This window comes from Sebastes umbrosus, chromosome 8 (genome assembly GCF_015220745.1).
Source record: "Sebastes umbrosus isolate fSebUmb1 chromosome 8, fSebUmb1.pri, whole genome shotgun sequence".
Lineage (NCBI taxonomy): Eukaryota > Metazoa > Chordata > Actinopteri > Perciformes > Sebastidae > Sebastes > Sebastes umbrosus.
In genome coordinates this window covers 3,209,328-3,230,817 of record NC_051276.1, presented here as the reverse complement: position 1 = coordinate 3,230,817, position 21,490 = coordinate 3,209,328, and the positions used below count along the sequence as shown (strand labels likewise).

General features: G+C 39.0%; 3 protein-coding genes across 3 annotated transcripts; all 3 read left to right on the top strand.

The window, feature by feature from the left end:
- The first annotated feature begins 1,043 nt into the window (after positions 1 to 1,043).
- On the top strand, positions 1,044 to 3,038 carry LOC119492384 (immediate early response 3-interacting protein 1). The gene is made up of 3 exons (XM_037776793.1): positions 1,044 to 1,243; positions 1,738 to 1,839; positions 1,947 to 3,038. Exons 1-3 carry the CDS (start codon positions 1,153 to 1,155, stop codon positions 2,000 to 2,002), a joined length of 249 nt encoding a protein of 82 aa, XP_037632721.1. The 5' UTR covers positions 1,044 to 1,152; the 3' UTR covers positions 2,003 to 3,038.
- A 316-nt stretch (positions 3,039 to 3,354) lies between these two features.
- Positions 3,355 to 8,977, top strand: si:ch211-12e13.1. The gene is made up of 5 exons (XM_037776778.1): positions 3,355 to 3,762; positions 4,720 to 4,883; positions 6,273 to 6,515; positions 8,105 to 8,314; positions 8,558 to 8,977. The coding sequence occupies exons 1-5, from the start codon at positions 3,524 to 3,526 to the stop codon at positions 8,770 to 8,772; spliced, it is 1,071 nt and encodes a 356-aa protein (XP_037632706.1). The 5' UTR covers positions 3,355 to 3,523; the 3' UTR covers positions 8,773 to 8,977.
- Positions 8,978 to 12,172: 3,195 nt separating this feature from the next.
- On the top strand, positions 12,173 to 17,434 carry si:ch211-12e13.12 (paralemmin-2). Its single transcript, XM_037776786.1, has 2 exons — positions 12,173 to 12,472; positions 16,462 to 17,434. The coding sequence occupies exon 2, from the start codon at positions 16,480 to 16,482 to the stop codon at positions 17,152 to 17,154; it is 675 nt and encodes a 224-aa protein (XP_037632714.1). The 5' UTR covers positions 12,173 to 12,472; positions 16,462 to 16,479; the 3' UTR covers positions 17,155 to 17,434.
- Positions 17,435 to 21,490: the final 4,056 nt, after the last annotated feature.

Below are 21,490 nucleotides of genomic sequence, written 5' to 3'. Positions count from 1 at the left end.
CAGTTTTACTTTTGGACTTTACAACGCTCTGGAGTTAGTGGAAATGTTTGGATCACACGAGTCAAAAACAATCCTACGCAGCCACTACTGGAATCTAATTCTACAAGTATAATAGGCTTATTAATAATATTAGTCTAGCCTAAACTTTATATGCAACTGTGCAGACATTTTGGGTTCAAACAGAATATGGCCTTCTAAGTAGAAAAAATATATATATATATATATATTTTCTTTTAATCTAATTTTAACAACCTCAGAGGAGACAAATCCCTGGAGTTGCACAGTTACTAATGGTAACTGACGATGCCTACACTTCTGAAGCAGTGGAGGAAATAAACTACATTTACTCAAGTGCTGTACTAAAGTACAAATGTGAGATTCTACTTCTAAATTGTATTTTATTTCATACTTGACTACATTTCAGAAACAATTTGTTTTACTTTTTACTCCAATAAATGTATCTGACAGCCACAGTTCGTTTGCAGGTTCGGATTTGACATACAAAACATTATTAGCCTATTAGAATAATATTTATTTATTACACAACAAACTACTCAACACTATATAAAGTAATTAAATTAGCTGAACAGCTACAACACTCAATGTATATTTCCAGGTACTGCTTACTGATAATGGTAGTTGCACATTTGTATAATTTTGAATAACTTGAAACTGAATATTTTCACATTGTACTGTAGTAAAGGGTGTGTAACTGAGTACATTTACTCATAATAAACTGTGCATAGTCTACAATTTTGAGGTACTTCCAATTCAACCAACTACAGCATTTAATTACTGTTTAACGTTACATAATAATGCATCAATAATAATGGTCCAATGATTTAATACCACCGACAGAGACCATTCTGCCAAAAGAATGCTTTTACTTTAGCTGATAATACTTCTTGATATACTTTTGCTGATAATAAAGTATTTGTATAGGTGGTATTGCTACTTTTACTTCAGTGACTGGTGTGAATACTTCCTCCACCACTGCTGTTTATTAGATAACACAATGCACAAGAAACCTGCACCTTCTTGCGTGTCTGTCAGTGTGATTTGACCCTCCTCGGCCACCATAGGCTACGTCAGAAGTAAATAGTGTCAGCTAGCCTCCAGCTAGTTAGCTAGCTAGCTCCCTGTGAAGACAACATGGCTTTTACTCTCTACTCTCTCATCCAAGCAGCGATCCTGTGCGTCAACGCGGTCGCTGTGTTGCACGAAGAAAGATTTCTGAGTAAAAGTAAGTGGATGTAGTTCAAAATGTATGCGCCCATTAAAGGTGTCATGTGAAGTCCAGATAGGTGAGCTAATGCTAATGCTAATGCTAACTAACTAACTAACTAGTACAGTGAGCTAGAACATCTGTAAACACATGTGTCTTTTGTGATTTATCCGTTTATGAGAGTGTCTGTGTCTCCAATGACCGGTGGAGCGTGACAGAGAGCTGGTCCACGTTTCATAACAAATGAATAATACATTTGCTACTATTTACTACTTTGAATAGTTTTTAAAACATCTTCATTAACAAACCCAATGTACAACAATCAGACATTACAGGCTTAACAAAATACTGGTAGGCCTATAAGAGAAATATAACAGTAACAAAGAACAGGGGTTTACTGTAAATGAAGGAAACAGTATTAAGAGAGCATGATTTATGTATTATTATATAATAATAATAATGAAGCTGCATGTCTCTCCATCTGTGTGTCTGTGTGTGTTAACCATCTCTAGTTGGCTGGGGAGTAGACCAGAGTGTTGGAGGTTTCGGTGATGAACCAGGCATCAAAGTGCAGCTATTGACCCTTGTCCGCTCTGTGAGGACAGTGATGAGAGGTGGGTGTTCACTCTACACACACACACACACACACACACACACATACGCAGTTTGTGTAAAGGGTTAGTGATCATGTCATCTACTGTCTTTTTGTTTTGCTCTGCAGTGCCGTTGATTGCAGTGAATGCAGTCTGCATAGTGCTACTGCTTCTGTTTGGATGAGGAGGAGCGAGGAAGACGGGACAAACCAGTCTGCTGTCAGGAGAACACCTCCATCACCTCAGGAAGCCTTTTGCGAAGACATTTGATCTCTTTGACACACAAGATGTCTCCTATCAGCCTGAACATGAATGTTATCATTTAATATTCCACATCAATACAAAGGATATTTATTAAAGGATGACTTTGGTGTTTTTCAACCTATTTTCCCATGTTTTTGTGTCTAAGTGACTAATGGGGACAATAATTTTTTAAACTGGTCCAGTATTGAGGGAGAGAGCCGTTAAACAAGCTGTAATGTAATCATTTGGGGCAACCTAGCGCCACCAATTTACGTCTACTTAAAGTGCTTGTTTTTGCCACTGACAGGGTCAGATTGTTGTAAGTGTCTGACAACAATATTGAAAGGATCCTACAGAGAAATTAAACGCTTTTCTTCCCTTTTCGTTTGTTATTGTGTCATGTGACTTGTCGGTGGAATGGTGGAAACCTGAGTCAGAGTGGAGAGAGGAGTGCTGGTGTTGTCAGTGTTTGTTGTGTTGGAGTACAGAAAGCATAGCTTAGTGTCTAAAAGATTTTCAATGTCATGGCTGAATGTTTTGCTGATTTCAACAATGTGAATTTGACGCAAGATTTTTGAGCGAGGCTTCTACGAGCAGGACACACAATAACAAACAGACCGGATCAAGAGAGAGATAAGAAGAATGTTTAATTTCTCTGTAGGGTCCTTTCCATAATGTTGTCAGACACTTATATTAACAATCTGAGCCGGTCAGTGGCAAAAACAAGAACATTTAGTGGACGTAAAGTTACAGTGCTAGGTTGCCCCAAATTATTACATTACAGCTTGTTTAGTGGCTGGCGGCTGCCGCGTTCTCCCTCAATCCTGGACCAATTAAAAAAATTGTTGTGCCTATTAATCACTTTGACACAGAAACATTGGAAAATAGGGTCCGGGTTGAAGAATGCCGAAGTTCTCCTTTAAGGCCTGATTTATACAGCACAGTAATTCAAAATAAATACATGAAGCTATTTAAAACGGTTAACTTCCCTCTTCTTTTGAATAGCGAAATAAAATGCTGAGTAGTTAATACTTCATTTGCCTATGATTGAAATATTAGTATAAAAAATGTTTTTACATTTTTCTGAAAATAATATAACTATCACAAGGAAGCCAACTGTCAGATATTGTTGTGATTTATACACTGGAAAACATGTAAATTAACTCTTGTATACGTGCTATGGTTGTTGAAATGCTCGAAAAGAAAAAGTAAAAAAAACTTTCACAAAGTTTGCTTTTCATTTCCGGAAATATTCGAAGGTATGTAGTTTGTCCCAGCTCGCTCTCCGTACTGTTAACAGCGTCATAGACATGTATGTTTGTATTCACTTTATAGTCTCGACTTCAAAAGTGAATTAATGTACATACAGTCAATGATATGTAGTGATAGAGTGCTAATGCCTTTATGTTTAAACGTCATTAAACCCGCGGTGTTGTGTTGTAATAGTTGATGTAGAGCTGTAATGGGGAGTGCTCAGAGCTCCTGTGTTGCCTCGCTCTCTGTGTTCTCTGTGTATTTACTTTATGTTCACATTTACGGTTCTTATAAGTTGTTGAAAACAAATGTGCTCAACGAGAGACTTCCAAGCTTCGTGTATCTTTACATCAAATATGTGACCAAAGCTGTGACTCGGAGGACAGGCTGCCTGCAACCAGCAGCTACAGAGAAGAGTGACGTCGTTTACACGCTCCTCAACTGCAGGTGAGTTCAGCATGGTCCACATTAAAGGTCCCATATCATGCTCATTTTCAGGTTCATACTTGTATTTTGTGTTTCTACTAAAACATGTTTACATGCTTTAATGTTAAAAAAACCCCTTTACTTTCCTCATACTGTCTGCTTGGATATACCTGTATTTACCCTCTGTCTGAAACGCTCCGTTTTAGTGAATTTCAATGGAATTGCAACGGAATCGCCCATTGTCCATGATTACTTCATGTCAGCTGATGTTATTTACATCCACTGCAACAGGAAATAAACTGGGACACATTTAGAATGTTTACGTTTAAAACAGTGTAATGGTCTAAATATTGTATATATGTGACATCACAAATGGACAGAAAACCTAACAGCTTGTTTCAAACGCACAATATCTGATTACGGGCTGTGTGTATTTCTCCGTATATTGAGTGTTTTGATAGTTTAACAGTATTTATAAAGCACTTAAACCTGCTTTATAGTATAAAAGATATGAAAATCTTACTTTTTACAATATGGGACCTTTAAACCGCAACACACATCAGACATCACAATGGTTTTAAGACAAAAATTAAGATTTCTATTTTCATAAGTAACTGTATTTACTATAATATAAATAAACAATTGATATTTTTGGCTTCAAAATGTTTAGTCAGTTTAACTACAATCTACGCTTTTATTTATAAATAAGTGCGGCCAGCCAGATGAAAAAGTGTGAGAAAGAGAGTTAAAAGGGTGAAAAGTGTATTTATGTATTTATTTATTAATTTGTTCATTCATTTGCTACCTCAATGCAGGAAATGAAGAAGGGAGCTCAACAGCACTTTAAAAAAATTTTTTTTATTTTATTTCATTTTTAGCGGATGATCAGCGGTCCAGCGCACAAGGCAGCGCCCCCTTAACCGCCTATATGGCCTATGGCTTCAGCCGACCTTGAGTCTGTGTATTTGTCTTTGTAAGGCTGGAGACTCCCCTGTTGAGGAGGTTCTGCAGTGCTGCGGGGTACGGCTGGGATTATCCAGACACCGAATATAGAGACATCCCACTGTGCTTCCCAGAGATTCTCTGCCGCAGACTGCTGCTTATGGCGCTAACTGATGAAAACTTCAGGCTCAGCCCAGCAGGTAAGACATGAGACACATTCAGCATGTCTCTTTAACCCTCTGAGACCCACAATAGACCCATTTTGTCTTTTTTGTAGGTGCTACAGAGGGTCTTTAGGGGGAGATAGCACATAGAAGTGGTGTACATCATCTGAAAGCTGTGAACTTGAAGATTAATTTGAGATGCAGCTCAGCACTGAGTGTCAAGTTGTTCTAGTTATAAATCAGAAATAAACATGAATTCATTAATTAATTAAAATACATTTTAAAAGTGTATAAGGGTTTAGATCATAATGATGGAAGTGTTTGACGGTCATACCCATGCTCTATTATGTTTCATAAGTTGTTGCAACAATTTTTGGGTTGACACCATTTGGTACACAGATTTGGTGCTAAATTTAACAATTGTTTTTACAACTAGAGAATTGATAAAAAAAAATATCAATAATCCCTCCAAAATACCACATTAAGACCCCAAGACCTTGACGAACACCATAGAAAAAGACATGCTGTGATTTGGTATCAAAAACTTTTGACATTTTGAGATTTCTACAAGAATTGTATTTTTCGGCGATTGGATGGCGAGCACTTGTGTTGTGTAAACTGCTCAGAAACCCCCTTATTGTCAATCTAGCTAGGAAAGCCATCAATCCTCTGAATGCTCTAGGTCTCTAGTTTGTGGCTGTAAAATTTCATGAGGCTGTGATTATCCTAGAGGTCACCACAGGTCATTTTATACAGTGAGGTCAAATAAAAAAATGTTCTCACTACAATGAAATGTCTACTATGGGGACTAACATCATCACACATGAATACAGTTGGGCTCATTGGATCCACAAGAGTCTCAGCTTTACAGTCATACCCAATTTATGTAATTCAAAGACTGTTTAGGGACCACAGTATGCAGAAATATTCAAATACACCATTTTCAAAATGGGCGAAAATAACTGCATTTAAAAACCAGCATGGTTTTTGCCCCAAACTGCATGTGATGATCATGAAGTGGGCATGTCTGTAAAGGGGAGACTCGTGGGTACCCATAAACCCATTTTCATTCACATATCTTGAGGTCAGAGGTCAAGGGACCCCTTTAAAAATGGCCATGCCAGTTTTTCCTCGCCAAAATCTAGCCTAACTTTGTAGAGTTATTTCTTCCTCCCAACAAGCTAGCATGACATGGCATTCCTCAGGTTTTCTAGTGTAGTATGATATCTGTACCTTCACTCCAGTTTTAAAACTGAATCTGCTAGGTTTGCTCCATCTCGTAGTATTGCAGATGTCTCACACAATAGAACACACATGTTGAGTACATTATATTTGGATTATTCCCACTGCCCCGATTCCCATGTTTTATTGAGTGCTTATAATAAAAGGTTAGAATATGGTGATGATTGTGAATTACTTTTGCAGGTCTGGTTCGTGTGCGTCAGAGTTTGAAAACCCTTGAGCCAGTTGATGAGCTGAAGAAGGGTCCGTTCATGCTGCAGGTTCGAGTCCAGGAGTACCGGCAAACCGATGCAGGGGTGGAGGTGGACATCTGTCTGTCTGCCACTTCTCGTACCAGATGTCCAGTGTGGCAGAGCGTCCTCACACTGCTGTCCAAAAACAAGCTGCACAAAGCCAGCAGACTCTTACTGAAGAGTGAACACCAACGTGAGCAACAATCTGTTGATTTCTGCTTAGATTACTTAGATTTCAGCCTTTTCACACAACAAACACAAATTATTGTCTTCTACGTTCCAAATCGCATACTTTTTCTTTTTACTTTTAGTACATACTGCAGCTGCCCTTACAAAGTACGTACTAATGCATGCAGTATGCATAAAATTGGGACATACTACTTCGTCAGGTTGTACCTGGAACTTTGACCCTCTTGCCCATATATCCACTGTGCAAACATACTGCAAAATGTGACCGGATGTAGTAGCACATCCTGGTATTTTTGGCATACTGCATTTGACCTACTGTGCGTTCCAATACCCATACTACCCTACTATTTAGTATGCCAGAAAAAGATTTAGTATACATCAGATCGACAATACGTCATCCAGAGTAGGCTCTCATGACCACGCCCCCTTTTAGGGGAAAACAATCCTGTGTCGCTCGTAGACGGTAACAGAGTAAACTTTTAACAATAATAGTAATAACGTTATGCCGAAGAGCTGCTGCGTAGTTGGTTGGACCAACAATAAATCCTGATCTCCAGTTTGTTTCCCTGCTGTGTCCTAAAAAAGATATAATAGAGGAGCTTTATGGCTCCAAGCTGTAGACCAGACCAGCGTTGCGTCATCACCGAGGCTGTGCCCTCGTTGGGGGAAAGAAACTCGCTGTCACAGGAGAGAAAATTATGAAAAGCTGTTGTGTAGCGGGTTAACCTAGTTAAACTGTGAACGTTAGCTTGAGTGTGAGGTTGCTGCAGTAATACAGTCATACATTAACGTTATAGCAGCATCAGACTGTCGTCTCCAACTAAATCTCAGCCTATAGATCAAACAGTTGGCTGTTAACACGTTGGTTATTTACAGACAACACTTAGTCTAACGTGATTCAATCAGATATGTAGAGATGTCTGGATAAACAATATCTGTGTTGGATGGGGGAAAGACTGAAGGGACATGACAGCGATCAACGTTAATTTATTAAGGTATTGCGAACGCTCAGGTTCAGGCAAGATCGCAAAATAATTATTAGACGTGTATAAAACAAACATTTGTATAACGAGATGAATGCGTACGGACTTGTCAAAATTACAATCCAAACATGTAAAATTACATTGAAGTCTATGGGATCTTCAGATTTCTTTCCCCCAAAAGGGGGCGCCGCCTTGACTTTTTGCGAAGTACCTGTATGTGCCGGTCTGATGTATGTCTTAATACAGAGTATGTCAAATGCAGTATGCCAAAAAATACCAGGATGTGCTACTACACCCAGTCGCATTTTGCAGTATGCAAGCCAGCATGTTTTTTTGGCTCTTCTGACCCACAATCCTCTGTGCAGTGGATATATGAGCAAGAGAGTCAAAGTTCACGGCGCAATGTTATGACAAGTAGTATGTCCTAATTGTACTTAGTAAGGACAGCCGCAGTACGTACTAAAAGTAAAAAGATGTGATTTGGAATGTAGCCATACCATGCATTGGGACACACTAAATCTTTTTCTGGTATACATTATAGTGGGTATTGATACGCACAGTATGTTATAGGCCTAAGTCGTCTGTTTTCTGGTCATATGTCATTTGACAGGCCAACCAGATGAGCCTGTTCCAGAAGATGTGAAGCAGATAGAGCTCAGGGTTCCCAGGACTACCGGCCTGCAGAGTGTATGGTCCTTCTCAGACCACTTCCCCTATCGACTCCTCTCTCTACCGGCCAGGCTCTTTGGCTACAGATCGCACACCACACCAAGTCTCTGGGTGCTGTCTATCTGCCTGGCTGAAATAGAAAAGCACAAAGGTAATAGATTTTATGGGAAGACCAAACTGATTGATAGGTTGATGTAACATTGTAGTGATTTAACCCGGAGCCAGTACATGAAAGCTTTTTTTGCTATTTAAAGGGATAAAATGACTTTTCCACAGCAGGCATTTTCTTTGTTTCTCTGTTTTTTTCCTGCTTTGGCAAGTCAAAATGTCTGCTGTGAAAAAAGTGTTTTGAGCCACACTGGTCAGACCTTCTCATTGTGTTGTGTCTTCTCAGGGGTTGGAGTCATCACAGCTCCTGTCAACATCACCGCCCAGTTTAAGGAGCCTCTGTTGGTACCAGGCAGAGTGACGATCCAGCTTTGGGAGACGACCCAAAACGGGGGTCATTCTCCTGCCCAAGGCCTCAGCTTCCACATGCAGCAACATGGAAGCAACATATCTCACATGATGGGATGGATTTCTAGGGGACTAATAAACATAGAAGGTTAATATTTGCAGTTTTGTCAAAACACAATAAAACGCTGATATTGTACTTTTTCTGTTTTTGTTCTGCTTCAGTTTGGATAACTGTGTATAATCAATGAAATGCAACAAGGTTGGTCCAAACAATCGGCCAATCGACAAGTTTGTTCTTGTACGATCATAAAATATTTAATTGAATTATTTCAAATAATGAAATATATTCTCATAAGAACATGTATTAATATTTGAGTTTTCTTCTACAGACAAGGCTGTTTTTTGATAACGAGAATGGATAGATTTGATATTAAAAAGGTCCATGTCATCCAATAGAAGCAGTTGGGTTTTATTTTGTAAGACTACACTGCAAAACTTTCCACTGTAAAATAAAATGTTCCATATCCAGATGCATATGAGGAAGTGATTCAAATGCATGCTGAATTTTTTTTGTGAAATTTTGTTCTTATATAAATCACAACAGATATGTCAATCTGTACCAATACATATATGTAGATACTAAGTAACAAGATGTGTATGGAGGACAGAATCTGCCAAAATAAAAAATAAATAAATAAATTACTTCATAAATGAATAAATATGTCATTAAATGTAGCAAAAATAATATTAAAAAGAAATATAGCCATTTATTAATTGATAAAATGTGACATAAATTGATATATCTGTTTGAATTTGCTTCTTCATGTTTGCATTATTCACTTATTTATTTACTCTTCGTTTAATGTTCCCTTTTATATATTTTTAGTCATTTTTAAATGTATTCATTTATTTCTTATTTATTTTTTGCACTTATTTTTTATTTATTTTATATTTATTTTTAACCATGTATTTATGTATTATGCATTTATTTATTTATGCACAATTTTCCCTTTACATTCACCCCTTATTTATTTCTTTGTTCTATTCTTTATCATTTACGTACATTTCTTTTACATTTGTTTATGCATTTCTGCTTTATTATGCAAATGAAGGGGCTGTCACTCAGCAAAAGAATACATCATCAATCACATCAAAACAGGAGCGCAATTATTTTGAATAGAATTTTGCACATCATTAAGAATTAAAGATGAATGTCTTTAAAGATAAAGATGAATTTGGACTTGATCTCAGGTTGGATTGATAAAACTTTAGATTACAGTTGGGCTTGAGTATGCCATTTTATGATTTGAGCATATTTTTTATGCTAAATGCAGTAGCTGTGAGGGTTTCTGGCCAATATTTGTCATCTTTTTGTGTTATTAATTGATTTCCAATAATAAATATATACATACATTTGCATAAAGCAGCATATTTGCCCACTCCCATGTTGATAAGAGTATTAAATACTTGACAAATCTCCCTTTGAGGTGCACTTTGAACAGATAAAAAATGTGTGATTAATTTGGGATTAATCGCGATTAACTATGGACAATCATGCAATTAATCGCAATTAAATATTTTAATCGACTACCTTTGCAAAGGTGCACCAAGACCAAAAAGGTTAGAATTAACTTTCAGTAGGCTCATTTTCTCAAAGACTTCTATACAATCAGACTTCTTTTTGCAACCAGAGGAGTCGCCCCCTGCTGGCTGTTAGAAAGAATGCAAGTTTAAGGCACTTCACTTTTCAGACCCCGGAGTTGCCAACTGGTATGAACCTGGAAATGAGCATGATGAGTCCCCTTTATTTACAAGTATTACTGGGAACACTAAGAAAAATGAAGATGAATATTTAAAGGGACTCTATGTAAGAATTTTTAACAGCGACACCTTTGGCCATTAAGTCAACAAAAGTCAGCGTGCTGTTGCTCATGCTTGTGCTCGCTCTCAATAGACATGAACGGGCATCACTCAAAACAGTGAGGCGACACACGTCAGCTAAAAGCACAATATCACTCTATATTTCAGCTGCTTGGCAGTAATGTTAGCTGACCAGACGAAGGTCTCTCCATGAATCAATGCTGATCCTAGTGTTGGCTTTTCCTGCCTCAGCCTCCCGACCGCGGCCGGAGGGAACAGGGGAGACACCGGAGTTTTGGTCGGAGACGATAACGTTTCTCTCTGCGGAGCCCCGTCACTTCACAAGACACGGGAAACCTCTTTTGGTCTGGAGGAGCTGCAGCAGTTATTTCTACACAAACGTCCACTGTACATTTACTAGATATTCTCAGAGCTACTAACTCTTCTGCAGTGTGTAGTGTGCACGCATGCACGTGAGAGGTGGAGCAAGATATAGAGTGAGAACGAGCGCGGTGTGTGAGTGAAGGCAAGCAGGCAGAGCAGCATTGACTCCGGCCCTGGAGACCAGGGTTACGGTCTCCCCTGTGTCTACTGGCCTCGGTTAGGGGGCTGGAACAGGATTAGTTGACACTGTTTTGCAAGACGAGCTTCACTAGATATAACTTTGCGGTTTTGGTGATTCCGTGTAGTTTGTGTTGGAACAGCTTTGCCACACGCGAGCTCGCATGGGACACCGACCCGCAATGATTTATAAGAGTGTAAGTGTAAGAAATTACAAACAGTACCTTTAATATCCAGGAATTGACATCATAGACACGACCGCTGACTATCCCTGTAACAATTTGGCCACAATTTATCACATTGACCATACAGGGTCCAGCCATAAACTATAGGTTTCATTGTCTTGTTGAACTTTCCCCATGTTTTGAGACTTTATGATAGGGTAAGATAATCGCCTGATGCAGGCTCCAGATTTATCGTACAGACATGAACAAGAAAGCCAATAAGTGTATTTCCCAAACTGTCAAACTATTCCTTATTTGGCTTTTATGGCTTCATTCCATTCAGGTGTATCAGTTATATAATTATACGACAGTCACTTTACTGACGTCATTGTGTTCTTGTCACATATTCTTTTGAACCTAAAAAGACCATAATAGCTGAGAAAGAATTTGAATTGAAAGATTTCTGCGGAGTTGTAGGAGGACTTTATGCTCCTATAGGTTTCATGAGCACTTTGTCAGCTTGTATGTCTACCGGTTGACTATAGGCTAATGTAGACATCATCCCCACCGGGAACGTAGACTTTTCAATATTTGATCCCCTCTGTTATTCCTGTTTGCAGCTTTCATGTGTGTGAAGGTCTGTCCTACTGTATTATTTATTGGAACACATTCAGTGCATGGGACTGAATGTGAAGCCATGCATCCCTGCACAACCGCAACATTTCATAAAGGAAGCACGGGAAGGACTCGTGTTAATTAGTGAGCTTTGGAGATATATAACATATTTTGTTACTTTCGGACAGAGCCAGGCTAGCCGTTTCCCTCTGTTTCCAGCATTTGTGCTAAGTTAAGCTAACTGGCTGCTGGCATTCCTTCTTGTTTAATGAGAACAGTTGTTCCCAAAAGTGAATATTATTTCATGTTGTGTTCTGATTGTTTCCAGGTGAAAATATGTGAATTTGAATATCACTGGTTCAGCGGAAGCCCAAATAATAAGAGGTGAGAGGGAGCAAATAGCAGTGGTGTGATTGCAATCATTGGAGCATCCCGTGACTGCCTCCCTGCACACACTGTGAGCAGTTGTAGTTTACCAGATGAGTGGAGGGCGTGTGTGAAGAGTCTCTGTTTATAGACATCCAGACGGAGGAGAAATCTGTTTCAGCAGCTGTACTACAGATCAGAGGGACACATGCTGGGTCATCCCGCCTCTGCCATGTGATTTTCATTACAGCAACTTGGGGAAGAGTTCAACTGTGGAAAGGCTTAAGGTAAAAGCATTTTTTTAATCAAATATTTGATTCTAAGTGGATGTTTTATGATTTCTTTATGTATGATTCTGTATTTATTCTTGTTATATCACTGTGATTGATATATGTGGCTTTGTGGTCTAGTTAGTGTATTGGACACAAATGTACTGTCACCCTACAAAAGGAAGTTGTAAATGAAATGCTTCAACTCGTGGTTGGCAATGAAGCTATTTAGGCGTATGCTAAGGTGAATTTTGGGTCTTTGGTTAATTCAACATTATTGTTTAATTGTCCTACCAGTATAAGTCCCCTCTGCCACAGTTCAACCTTCACTGCTGAGACAAAAACAGCCGCCAACCAAGTGCAAACTAAAGCAGTAATGCAGTGAGTGTGTTTAAATCAGATCTATTTTTCATCTATTGTTGCTCAGCCGCCACCACAAGGAGTGGAGCACGCCGACTCCCGCTTGAACATGTACATGTACGCTGTTATTATTCATTTATAGAGTCCCGATTCTGTCATGCATATGAGTCACTCAAGTGTAAGAGGGTCACTCTGTTAAGCTCCTGTACGGAGTGGATTGGTTTAGCACGTATGAGACATAAAGTGGAAAACGCTTCACTTGAAGACGTCTTTTAGTCTATTTAGTGTAAATATCTCATTTGGCTCAACATAACTTGTCTGTTCTTCTTTAAAGGTCCCATATTGTTCTTATTTCAGGTTAATACTTGTATTTTGTGTTTTTTCTAGAACATGTTTACATGCTGTAATGTTGAAAAAAAACTTTATTTTCCTCATACTGTCTGCCTGAATATACCTGTATTCACCCTCTGTCTGAAACGCTCCATTTTAGTGCATTTCAACAGAATTGCTAGGCAAAAGCTTGGGTCCACGTTTACTTCCTGTCAGCTGATGTTATTTACATACACTGCAACAGGAAATAAATTGGGACACATTTAGAATATTTACGTTTAAAACCATGTAATGGTTTAAATATTGTATATTTGTGACATCACAAATGGACAGAAATCCTAACGGCTTGTTTCAAATGCCAAATTTCTGAATACGGGCTGTGTGTATTTCTCTATATATTGAGAATTTTGATAGCAGTATTTATAAAGAACTTAAACCTGCTTTATAATATAAAAGACATGAACATCTCACTTTTTACAATATGGGACCTTTAAATTGTGGATCACAAAACCTATTTAAACTTTTCAGAAATACTATCTGCTACTGTAGTTTTGGCTGATTGTATAGATTATATGTACTTTTAACACACCTGCCATTCTGCCTCACAGTGATGCATTCATCACTTCATCTGTGTGTTTTCTGTATGGAGAAGGGGAGTGTGTGTGTTGTAGAGAAATGAAACACACACACACCCACGCGCACACACACTCCTTCCTCGGTTAGAGCACTTTAGAGGAGTTCATCTGTCTCCTTTCTTCAAAGAACTGATCCTCGGGGAATCTAAGATATTTTTTGCTTCTTTTAAAAGTACCGGCTTCATTTATTTATTCAGAGAGGCCAATACTAAATGACAGCTTGTTCTCTCTTACTGTTGTTCATAAAGTCCACTGCACTTACTATTACCCGCCCCAGTTGCTGTGTTAGTGAAAGATGGGACTAATATTAATGCTGTAACTGCACAATAGTACCACGTACACAATGGGTGGAATGGTGTGGATAAAATTCACAGTGTATGTTATTTGTAATGATGCACGTACAGGTGAAAAGAAAAAAGACGGAAGTAGAGTTCCAGTGGAAACAATGCCGAGGAGCACTGAAGCTGTTCTGGAAGTTCATGATGGCCCAACACTTTACTAAGACACTTAGTAATATGTTGGGTAAGTGATGGGCTTCAATTATCCCAATATCCTATATCCTGATATGATCATTTTTCATAAAATTCAATTGAGAAATCTGTTTTCAGCCAAACTAGCATGGTTTTATGGGTGGCAATGTCAACCAGTTGGTCGGTCGATCCACCACTTTGGTCCAGACTAAAAAAATATCTCAACAACTGTCAAAAGGATTCCTATGGAATTTGGTACAGCCACTCGTGGTTTCCAGAGGATAAATCGTACTGACTTTGGTGATCCCTTGACTTTTTGTCTAGTCCCACCATGAGGTTCACATTTGTGGTTTTGAGTGACATGTCTTGACAAATGAGGATAGATTGCCCCTGAAATTTGGTGCAGACGTTCATGTTACCCTGAGGATAAATTGCAATAACTTTGGTCATCCCTTAAAGGTCACATATTATGCTAATTTTCAGTTTCATTCTTGTATATTATGTTTTGACTAAAACATGTTTACATGCTGTAATGTTAAAAAAAAAAACTTATTTTCCTCATACTGTCTGCCTGAATATGCCTGTATTTACCCTCTATCAGAAACGCTCCGTTTTAGCACATTTCAACGGAATGCAACAGAATTGCGTTGCTAGGCAACAGTTCTGGTCCATGTTTACTTCCTGTCAGCTGATGTCATTCACATACACTGCAACAGGAAATAAACTGGGACACATTTAGAATGTTTACATTTAAAACTGTAAAATGGTCTAAATATTGTAGATTTGTGACATCACAAATGAACAGAAATCCTGACGGCTTGTCTCAAAGGCACAGTTTCTGAATACGGATGGCGTGTATTTCTCCATGGATTGAGCTTTTTGATACTTTCACAGTATTTATATGTATTATTATATATATATATATATATATATATATATATATATATATTTATATTATATTATATATATATTTATAATGTAACATACGTGAAAATCTCCCTTTTTACAATATGGGACCTTTAAAGACCGGTGTGTAGAATTTAGGGGGATCTATTGGCAGAAATTGAATATAATATTCATAGCTATGTTTTCGTTAATCACCTGAAACCAAGAATTGTGTTTTCATTAGCTTAGAATGAGCCCTTCATATCTACATAGGGTGCGGGTCCTCTTCACAGTGTCCGCCATGTTTCTACAGTAGCCCAGAACAGACAAACCAAACACTGGCTCTAGAGAGACACTTTCGCGTTTTTTTACATTTAAGTGGCAGTTGAATTTGCTGGCGCGAATGCACCTAAGGACTGCCATAGGTTCTTCTACACGCTTGGAGAGGGAGGGGTGAGGGGCCTATTCAGTTGGTTGCAATCTGCAACCTCACCACTAGATGCCAATAATCCTACACACTGGTCATTTAACTTTTTTTTATCTTGCACCACCATCAGGTATACATTTTCATTTTACAATACATGGCCATGGTAAACACTATCTGCTAAACATCAGCATGTTAGCATGCTAATGTTAGTTAAACAGCCCACTTGACATATCAAGGTACTTCATCTGTGTCGTCTGCTTATATTTAACTTCTGGACAAATGAATGGTAGATCATTAATACAAATACTAAATAAGAGAGGGACTAAAATTGAAACTTGGGGTGCACCTATAGAACATTCTAAAAATGATGAGGTTTTTCCTTTAACTTGTGTAGTGTTGTTTATTGTTCAAATATGATGCCAACCAATCAATAGTATTTCCTGATACATTGAGTTGATGATTTAGATAACAAATGCCTTCTCTATAAATATGGCTCCTACCATCTATTGTTGCATCAACACTGCCAGGTGTCCCACATAGTTTGTTAGTATCAAATTGAGAACAGCACAAAAGAAGTAACAGTAAATAAAATAGTATATATTCAGTCGTTATTTCCATTATTTTATACTATTCTGATACTATTTTACAGAGTAATAATTGTACGTTAAGGATTGACAGGTAGAGACAGTCTGTCATTTTGTTTAATTTTTAATTTCTTTTCTGTAATTTTCTTTTGTTTAACTCAATGTCTGCTTAGTAGCTTTCTCTGGAGCTTTCAACCATATCTTATGGTCTTCGTGACTGATAAAGCTGGCTAGTAAATAGATTTTGAGTTAAGTTTTTCTCAAACTACTACTTCCAAGATCAAGAATTAACTTACAATTTTCTGTTTTGTCTCAGTGCTGCAAGCGAAAATACATGAAGAAGCAAGGAAAAGGCAACACTGCTGCCAGCATCCCCCTGTCATCCCCACCAGGGAGCAGCAGTGTGCAGGTCTACCATGACTACCAGAGTGTGGCTTTTAAGATGCCTCCTGGGAATGGTCATGCTATAGAAAATGGCTCTCACACCAGGAGAGACCAGGTCACCGGCCGAGATGGTACAGGCAAGATGTCCTCTGTTCCAGACCTCATCTCTAACAGCCAGGACCAGAGGTACGGCATGAAATACGAGAGTGGTCAAAGGAACACGTGGATGATGGATTCGAGCAGCCAGGCCTATTCGGGGCCAGAGGACAACTCCACAGACCCGCATGAGACCCTGACAGAGACTTCCACTCTGACCTTTGTGGATGTCCACACCCTGGAGGGATCGGAAGAGAACCACAGCCTCCACGGGATGGGGATGGTTTACCTCAAAGAGTTTGTGCTGATAGATGATGATGACGATGGAGACATGTCGCTGAGAGAGAAAACGGTGACAGACTTGTCCATCATGGATGGAAAAGCTGCTGACCTGGTGTGTGGGAGGCTGTTGTCCACCTCCAGTGGTTCACTGTGTGAGGAGGAATCTCCGGCTCCTGCAGCACCTCCACCTGAGGAAGTTGAGACTGCACATGAAAAGAAACGCTGCTGTTACTGCACTCTTTTATGACCAACCAGGACCCTACAGCAGTTCCTGTGTCCAAGATCAGGACTGTGAAGCTGTCCCAGACCACTCTGTTCTGATCACTCTGGCAAAACACTGGGTTTATATGTGTTCCTGTTGAAGTGCAGAGCACATGTATATGGTGAGATAATGATAATGTGGTGTGATTTTGTTTTCTGAATTTTTCTTTTACTGAAATTTTCTGGCATTGATTTTACAGAGCCATTATTGAACATTAAAGCTTCAGTAGGCAGTATATTTTTGGCATCATTGGGCGAAAATTCAATAATAACCTTTCAGCATATTGTAATTCAAGTCTTCTGAGAGAAAACTAGACTTCTGCACCTCCTCATGGCTCTGTTTTCAGGCTTTAGAAAATCTAGCCCGTGACGGGAGACTTTGACCAATCACAGGTCATTTCATTGAGAGAGCGTTCCTATTGGCTGTGCTCCGGTCATGTGACTGGAACTTGGTGGCGGCGTCACAAACTTTCTCATTTAACAGCTAAACCGGGCACTACAAGATGATTCTGACAACATTTGAGGCAAGAAATAGGCATTAACATAACAGAATATTGATTCATATTTGCGTATTTCATATCAGCGCTGCCTAGTTTGACCGTTTGGTCAGAGTTCGCGAGTGATTGACAGCCGGTTCTCATAGACGGCAGCTGGACAGTAGACCTGAACAGATCAGCTCTTACTGCTTGTTTTCCTCTGGTCTGTGAAATCTTGCAGATGCCGTTAGGAGCACAGGAGGACACCGGAGGACACCGGAGGACACAGAGGCACATGATTTTTTTCAGGTTACCTGTTTCATGTAGTACTGACACAATATACATACATATACATTTTATAAAAATAACCTTTTTTAATCATATTTGCTACAATCTCGCCTACTTCAGCTTTAAAAACGTTCAAACTTATTTTTATTTATCTCAAATGTGAGCCACTAATGTGTTTTTGTAACACTCCTTGTTTACGGAATTATGAAATGTATGTTGAGAGGCGGAATGCTTCCTATTTGATTTACATACATCAGACCGGCACATACGGGTACTTTGCAAAAAAAAAAAACAAGGCTGCGCCCGCTTTTTGTCGATAGAAAACTGAAGATCACAAAGACTTCAATGCAATTTGACGTGTTTGGATTGTAATTTTGACAAGTTCACATGTCTAATAATTATTTTGTGACCTTGCCTGAACCTGAGCGTTTGTGATACCTTAATAAATTCAGGTTGATCGTCGCCATGTCCCTTCTGTCTTCCCCTGTCCAACACAGTGGCCGGATATTGTTTATCCAGTCATCTCTATATCTGATTGAATTACGTTAGATTAGTGTTGTCTGTAAATAACCTGCCTGTTAATAGTCAACTGTTTGATCTATAGGCTGAGATTTAGTTGGCTAGCCATGCTGGTCACTGTCACCAGCATCATTTAGCAATTTACCACACTGACAGTGAATATTCACGTATCGTATGTGCTTCAAATTTCAGTGTGAAAGCCTCTGTTAACCTGCGACACAACAGTTCTTCGTCATTTTTCATTTTGTCTCCTGTGACAGAGTTTCTTTTGCCCAAACGGGAGCGCAGCCTCGGTGATGCCGTAACGCTGGTGGTCTATAGCTTGGAGCCATAAAGCCCCTCTATTATATCTTTTTCAGGACAAGGCAGAGGAACAAATCGGAGATTGGCATTTTGGGATTTATTGTCGGTGCAACCAGTTGGTTGCACCACACAGCAGATCTTCAGCATAGCGTTATTACTATTACCGGTTTGTTTTAAAGTAGCTGTTTGGAGACATGTTTCAACTTTTTCTCTTTACAGTGTTACCGTCTATGAGGGACGTGGGATCGTTTTCCCCCAAAATTATGATGTATTGCCGGTCTGATGTATTGAAAGAATTTGATCATGTCGGTTAAGATAATCATTTTGAAATTTAACAAAGATATCTATGAAGTCTATTATACAATTTTGATACTAAAAAAAATGCATGTTCCTGTAATATTTGATCTGAATGACAGACTTTGTGATAACTACGCAGGTCTGCAAAGATCAGGTGCTAACAACAAATAAAGATATCTCCAATGACCAAATTTTGTGTCTAGTTGTGTCTTTATGTACACAGTTTGTTTGGTCGTGTTATGTGGGATAACCACAACGGCACTTCAAAATGAAATAGCACCATCTAAGAATGATTAGATCAGTATGCCAAGGTGTTATTCAATGAGTGGACCCAGCTATCTTTGTTCAGGTTGCACTGGATCCTGCACTTAAAGAAGTCTTTGGCCTCTAGTAGTGCTATGGAGCAATGTTTTTACAAGTGGGTCCCCATTTGGCATCATGCATGTGTATGTGGACGGCTGGACACACGTGCACTCCACTGCCCTCCACTCGGCCCTCACACATCTTGAAAATAACACCTACATCAGAATGGCATTGGTTGTTCAGCAGTAGAGTGAATGTTGAGCTGAAATCATTGGAGCTCCCGAGGGCTGTGTGCTTACGGCAAGCCATTTTAACCTTTAATAGCTAGACAGGCTATTCATTAGAGATATCTGCAAAGTCATTTTGCCTAGTCAAAACTCTAATTTTAGATATCCCTAATTCTATTTTGACTAGTACAATTCAAACTACTTTTGCCATTCATGTATATGGGGTTTGTCATTATGGATATTCACAATTCAGTTGCGGATATCCGTAATTCACATTGCGGATATCCGCAAATTAATTATGACTAGTCGTAATTTCAGTTTCAGAAATCTAAAATTTAATTCTGACTTGTCATAATTCCGGTTCAAGATATCTTTAATTCTCCTCAATTGAAGATATTTACATTGTCCTTGTTAGATATCTAAAAATAAATTTTGACTAGTCAGAATGACGTTGTAGATATCTCAAACTGGAGTTACGGTTATTCAAAATGTAATTACAGATATCTAAAATTAGAGTTTTGACTAGGGGAAATGATGTTGCAGATATCTGTGACTGTTATTTTGGATAGTCAGAATGACGTTATAGATATCTTGAATCCTATCTAAGAATTCTGACTAGTCAAAATGCAATTGTGGATATCTCTAATGTTAATTCCGGATAGTCAAGCGTATAGCTGTTAAATGTAAAAACGGCGTGTACGTTGTACACCCACGACTGCAACCCATGACGTGGAGAGAACTCTGTTGTGAAGATTTCATATCGGCAGGAAGTCAACAGACTTGCAGAGTGGTGCTCAGAAAACAACCTACTATTCAACGTCAGGAGCTGATTGTTGGTTTTAAGGCACACCCCCCGTCTATATCAGTGGAGCTGAGGTGGAGCAAGTGACCAGTTTCAGGTTCCAGGGAATCAGCATCACAGAGAACCTGACATGGTCATCTTACAGCTCCACCCTGGTTAAAGCTTCAGTAGGCAGTATATTTTTGGCATCATTGGGCAAAAATTCCATAATAACTTTTCAGCATATTGTAATTCAAGTGTTCTGAGAGAAAACTAGACTTCTGCTCCTCCTCATGGCTCTGTTTCAGGCTTTAGAACATCTAGCCCGCGACCGGAGACTTTGACCAATCACAGGTCATTTCATTTATAGAGCGTTCCTATTGGCTGTGCTGCGGTCATGTGAACGGAACTTGGTGGCGGCATCACAAACTTGATCATTTTACAGCTAAACCGTGCACTACAAGATGATTCGGAGAACATTTGAGGCAAGAAATAAGCATTAACATAACAGAATATTGATTCATATTCGTAGCGGCCGTTTTATAAAAATAATTTTTTAAATCATATTTGCTACTTCAGCTTTAAGAAAGCTAAGAAACAGCCCTATTTCTTAAAGAAACTTAAGAAGGCAAAATCCGCAAAGTTCTTGTCAACTTTTACAGAGGAAGTAGGGTGGGGGTTTCTGAAACAACTTCACCTACTTCCAAGGTGCACGGAGAAGGGAAAAAGTCTGAAGAGGTCAAAACTCCAGCAACGCTTGTAGTACTGTATATAGAACAATTTTATTGTGAGACCAACGTGTTGAGGCTTGTTCCTTCACCAGTATCATTGAGATATCACTATTACAGAGGAGTAGTAGTTAGCATCCTGATTGTAAACATTACAAACTGGCATGGTTTGTGCACGGCCCAGGACAGGAGGGCTCTGCAGCAGGTGTTGAAAAAAACCTTGCATCAGTGATATCGGTGAGGTGAGGTGCCTGCACAGAGCCCAAAGGATACTAAAAGACGATACCCACCCCAACAACAGCCTGTTCATCCTGCTGCCGCCTGGCGCCTTTTCCGTCAAATCTAACTCCAGAACCGTTTGCTATAAATGATCAATATCCTGACGTAAGTGTTTCTGACT

Coding starts and splice junctions, on each gene's coding strand:
- si:ch211-12e13.1 (XM_037776778.1), top strand. CDS start 3,524: ATGGGGAGTGCTCAGAGCTCCTGTGTTGCCTCGCTCTCTGTGTTCTCT. Junction 3,763..4,719: donor TACACGCTCCTCAACTGCAG/GTGAGTTCAGCA, acceptor TGTCTTTGTAAG/GCTGGAGACTCCCCTGTTGA. Junction 6,516..8,104: donor ACTGAAGAGTGAACACCAAC/GTGAGCAACAAT, acceptor GTCATTTGACAG/GCCAACCAGATGAGCCTGTT.
- LOC119492384 (XM_037776793.1), top strand. CDS start 1,153: ATGGCTTTTACTCTCTACTCTCTCATCCAAGCAGCGATCCTGTGCGTC. Junction 1,244..1,737: donor AGAAAGATTTCTGAGTAAAA/GTAAGTGGATGT, acceptor AACCATCTCTAG/TTGGCTGGGGAGTAGACCAG. Junction 1,840..1,946: donor TGTGAGGACAGTGATGAGAG/GTGGGTGTTCAC, acceptor TTTGCTCTGCAG/TGCCGTTGATTGCAGTGAAT.
- si:ch211-12e13.12 (XM_037776786.1), top strand. CDS start 16,480: ATGAAGAAGCAAGGAAAAGGCAACACTGCTGCCAGCATCCCCCTGTCA.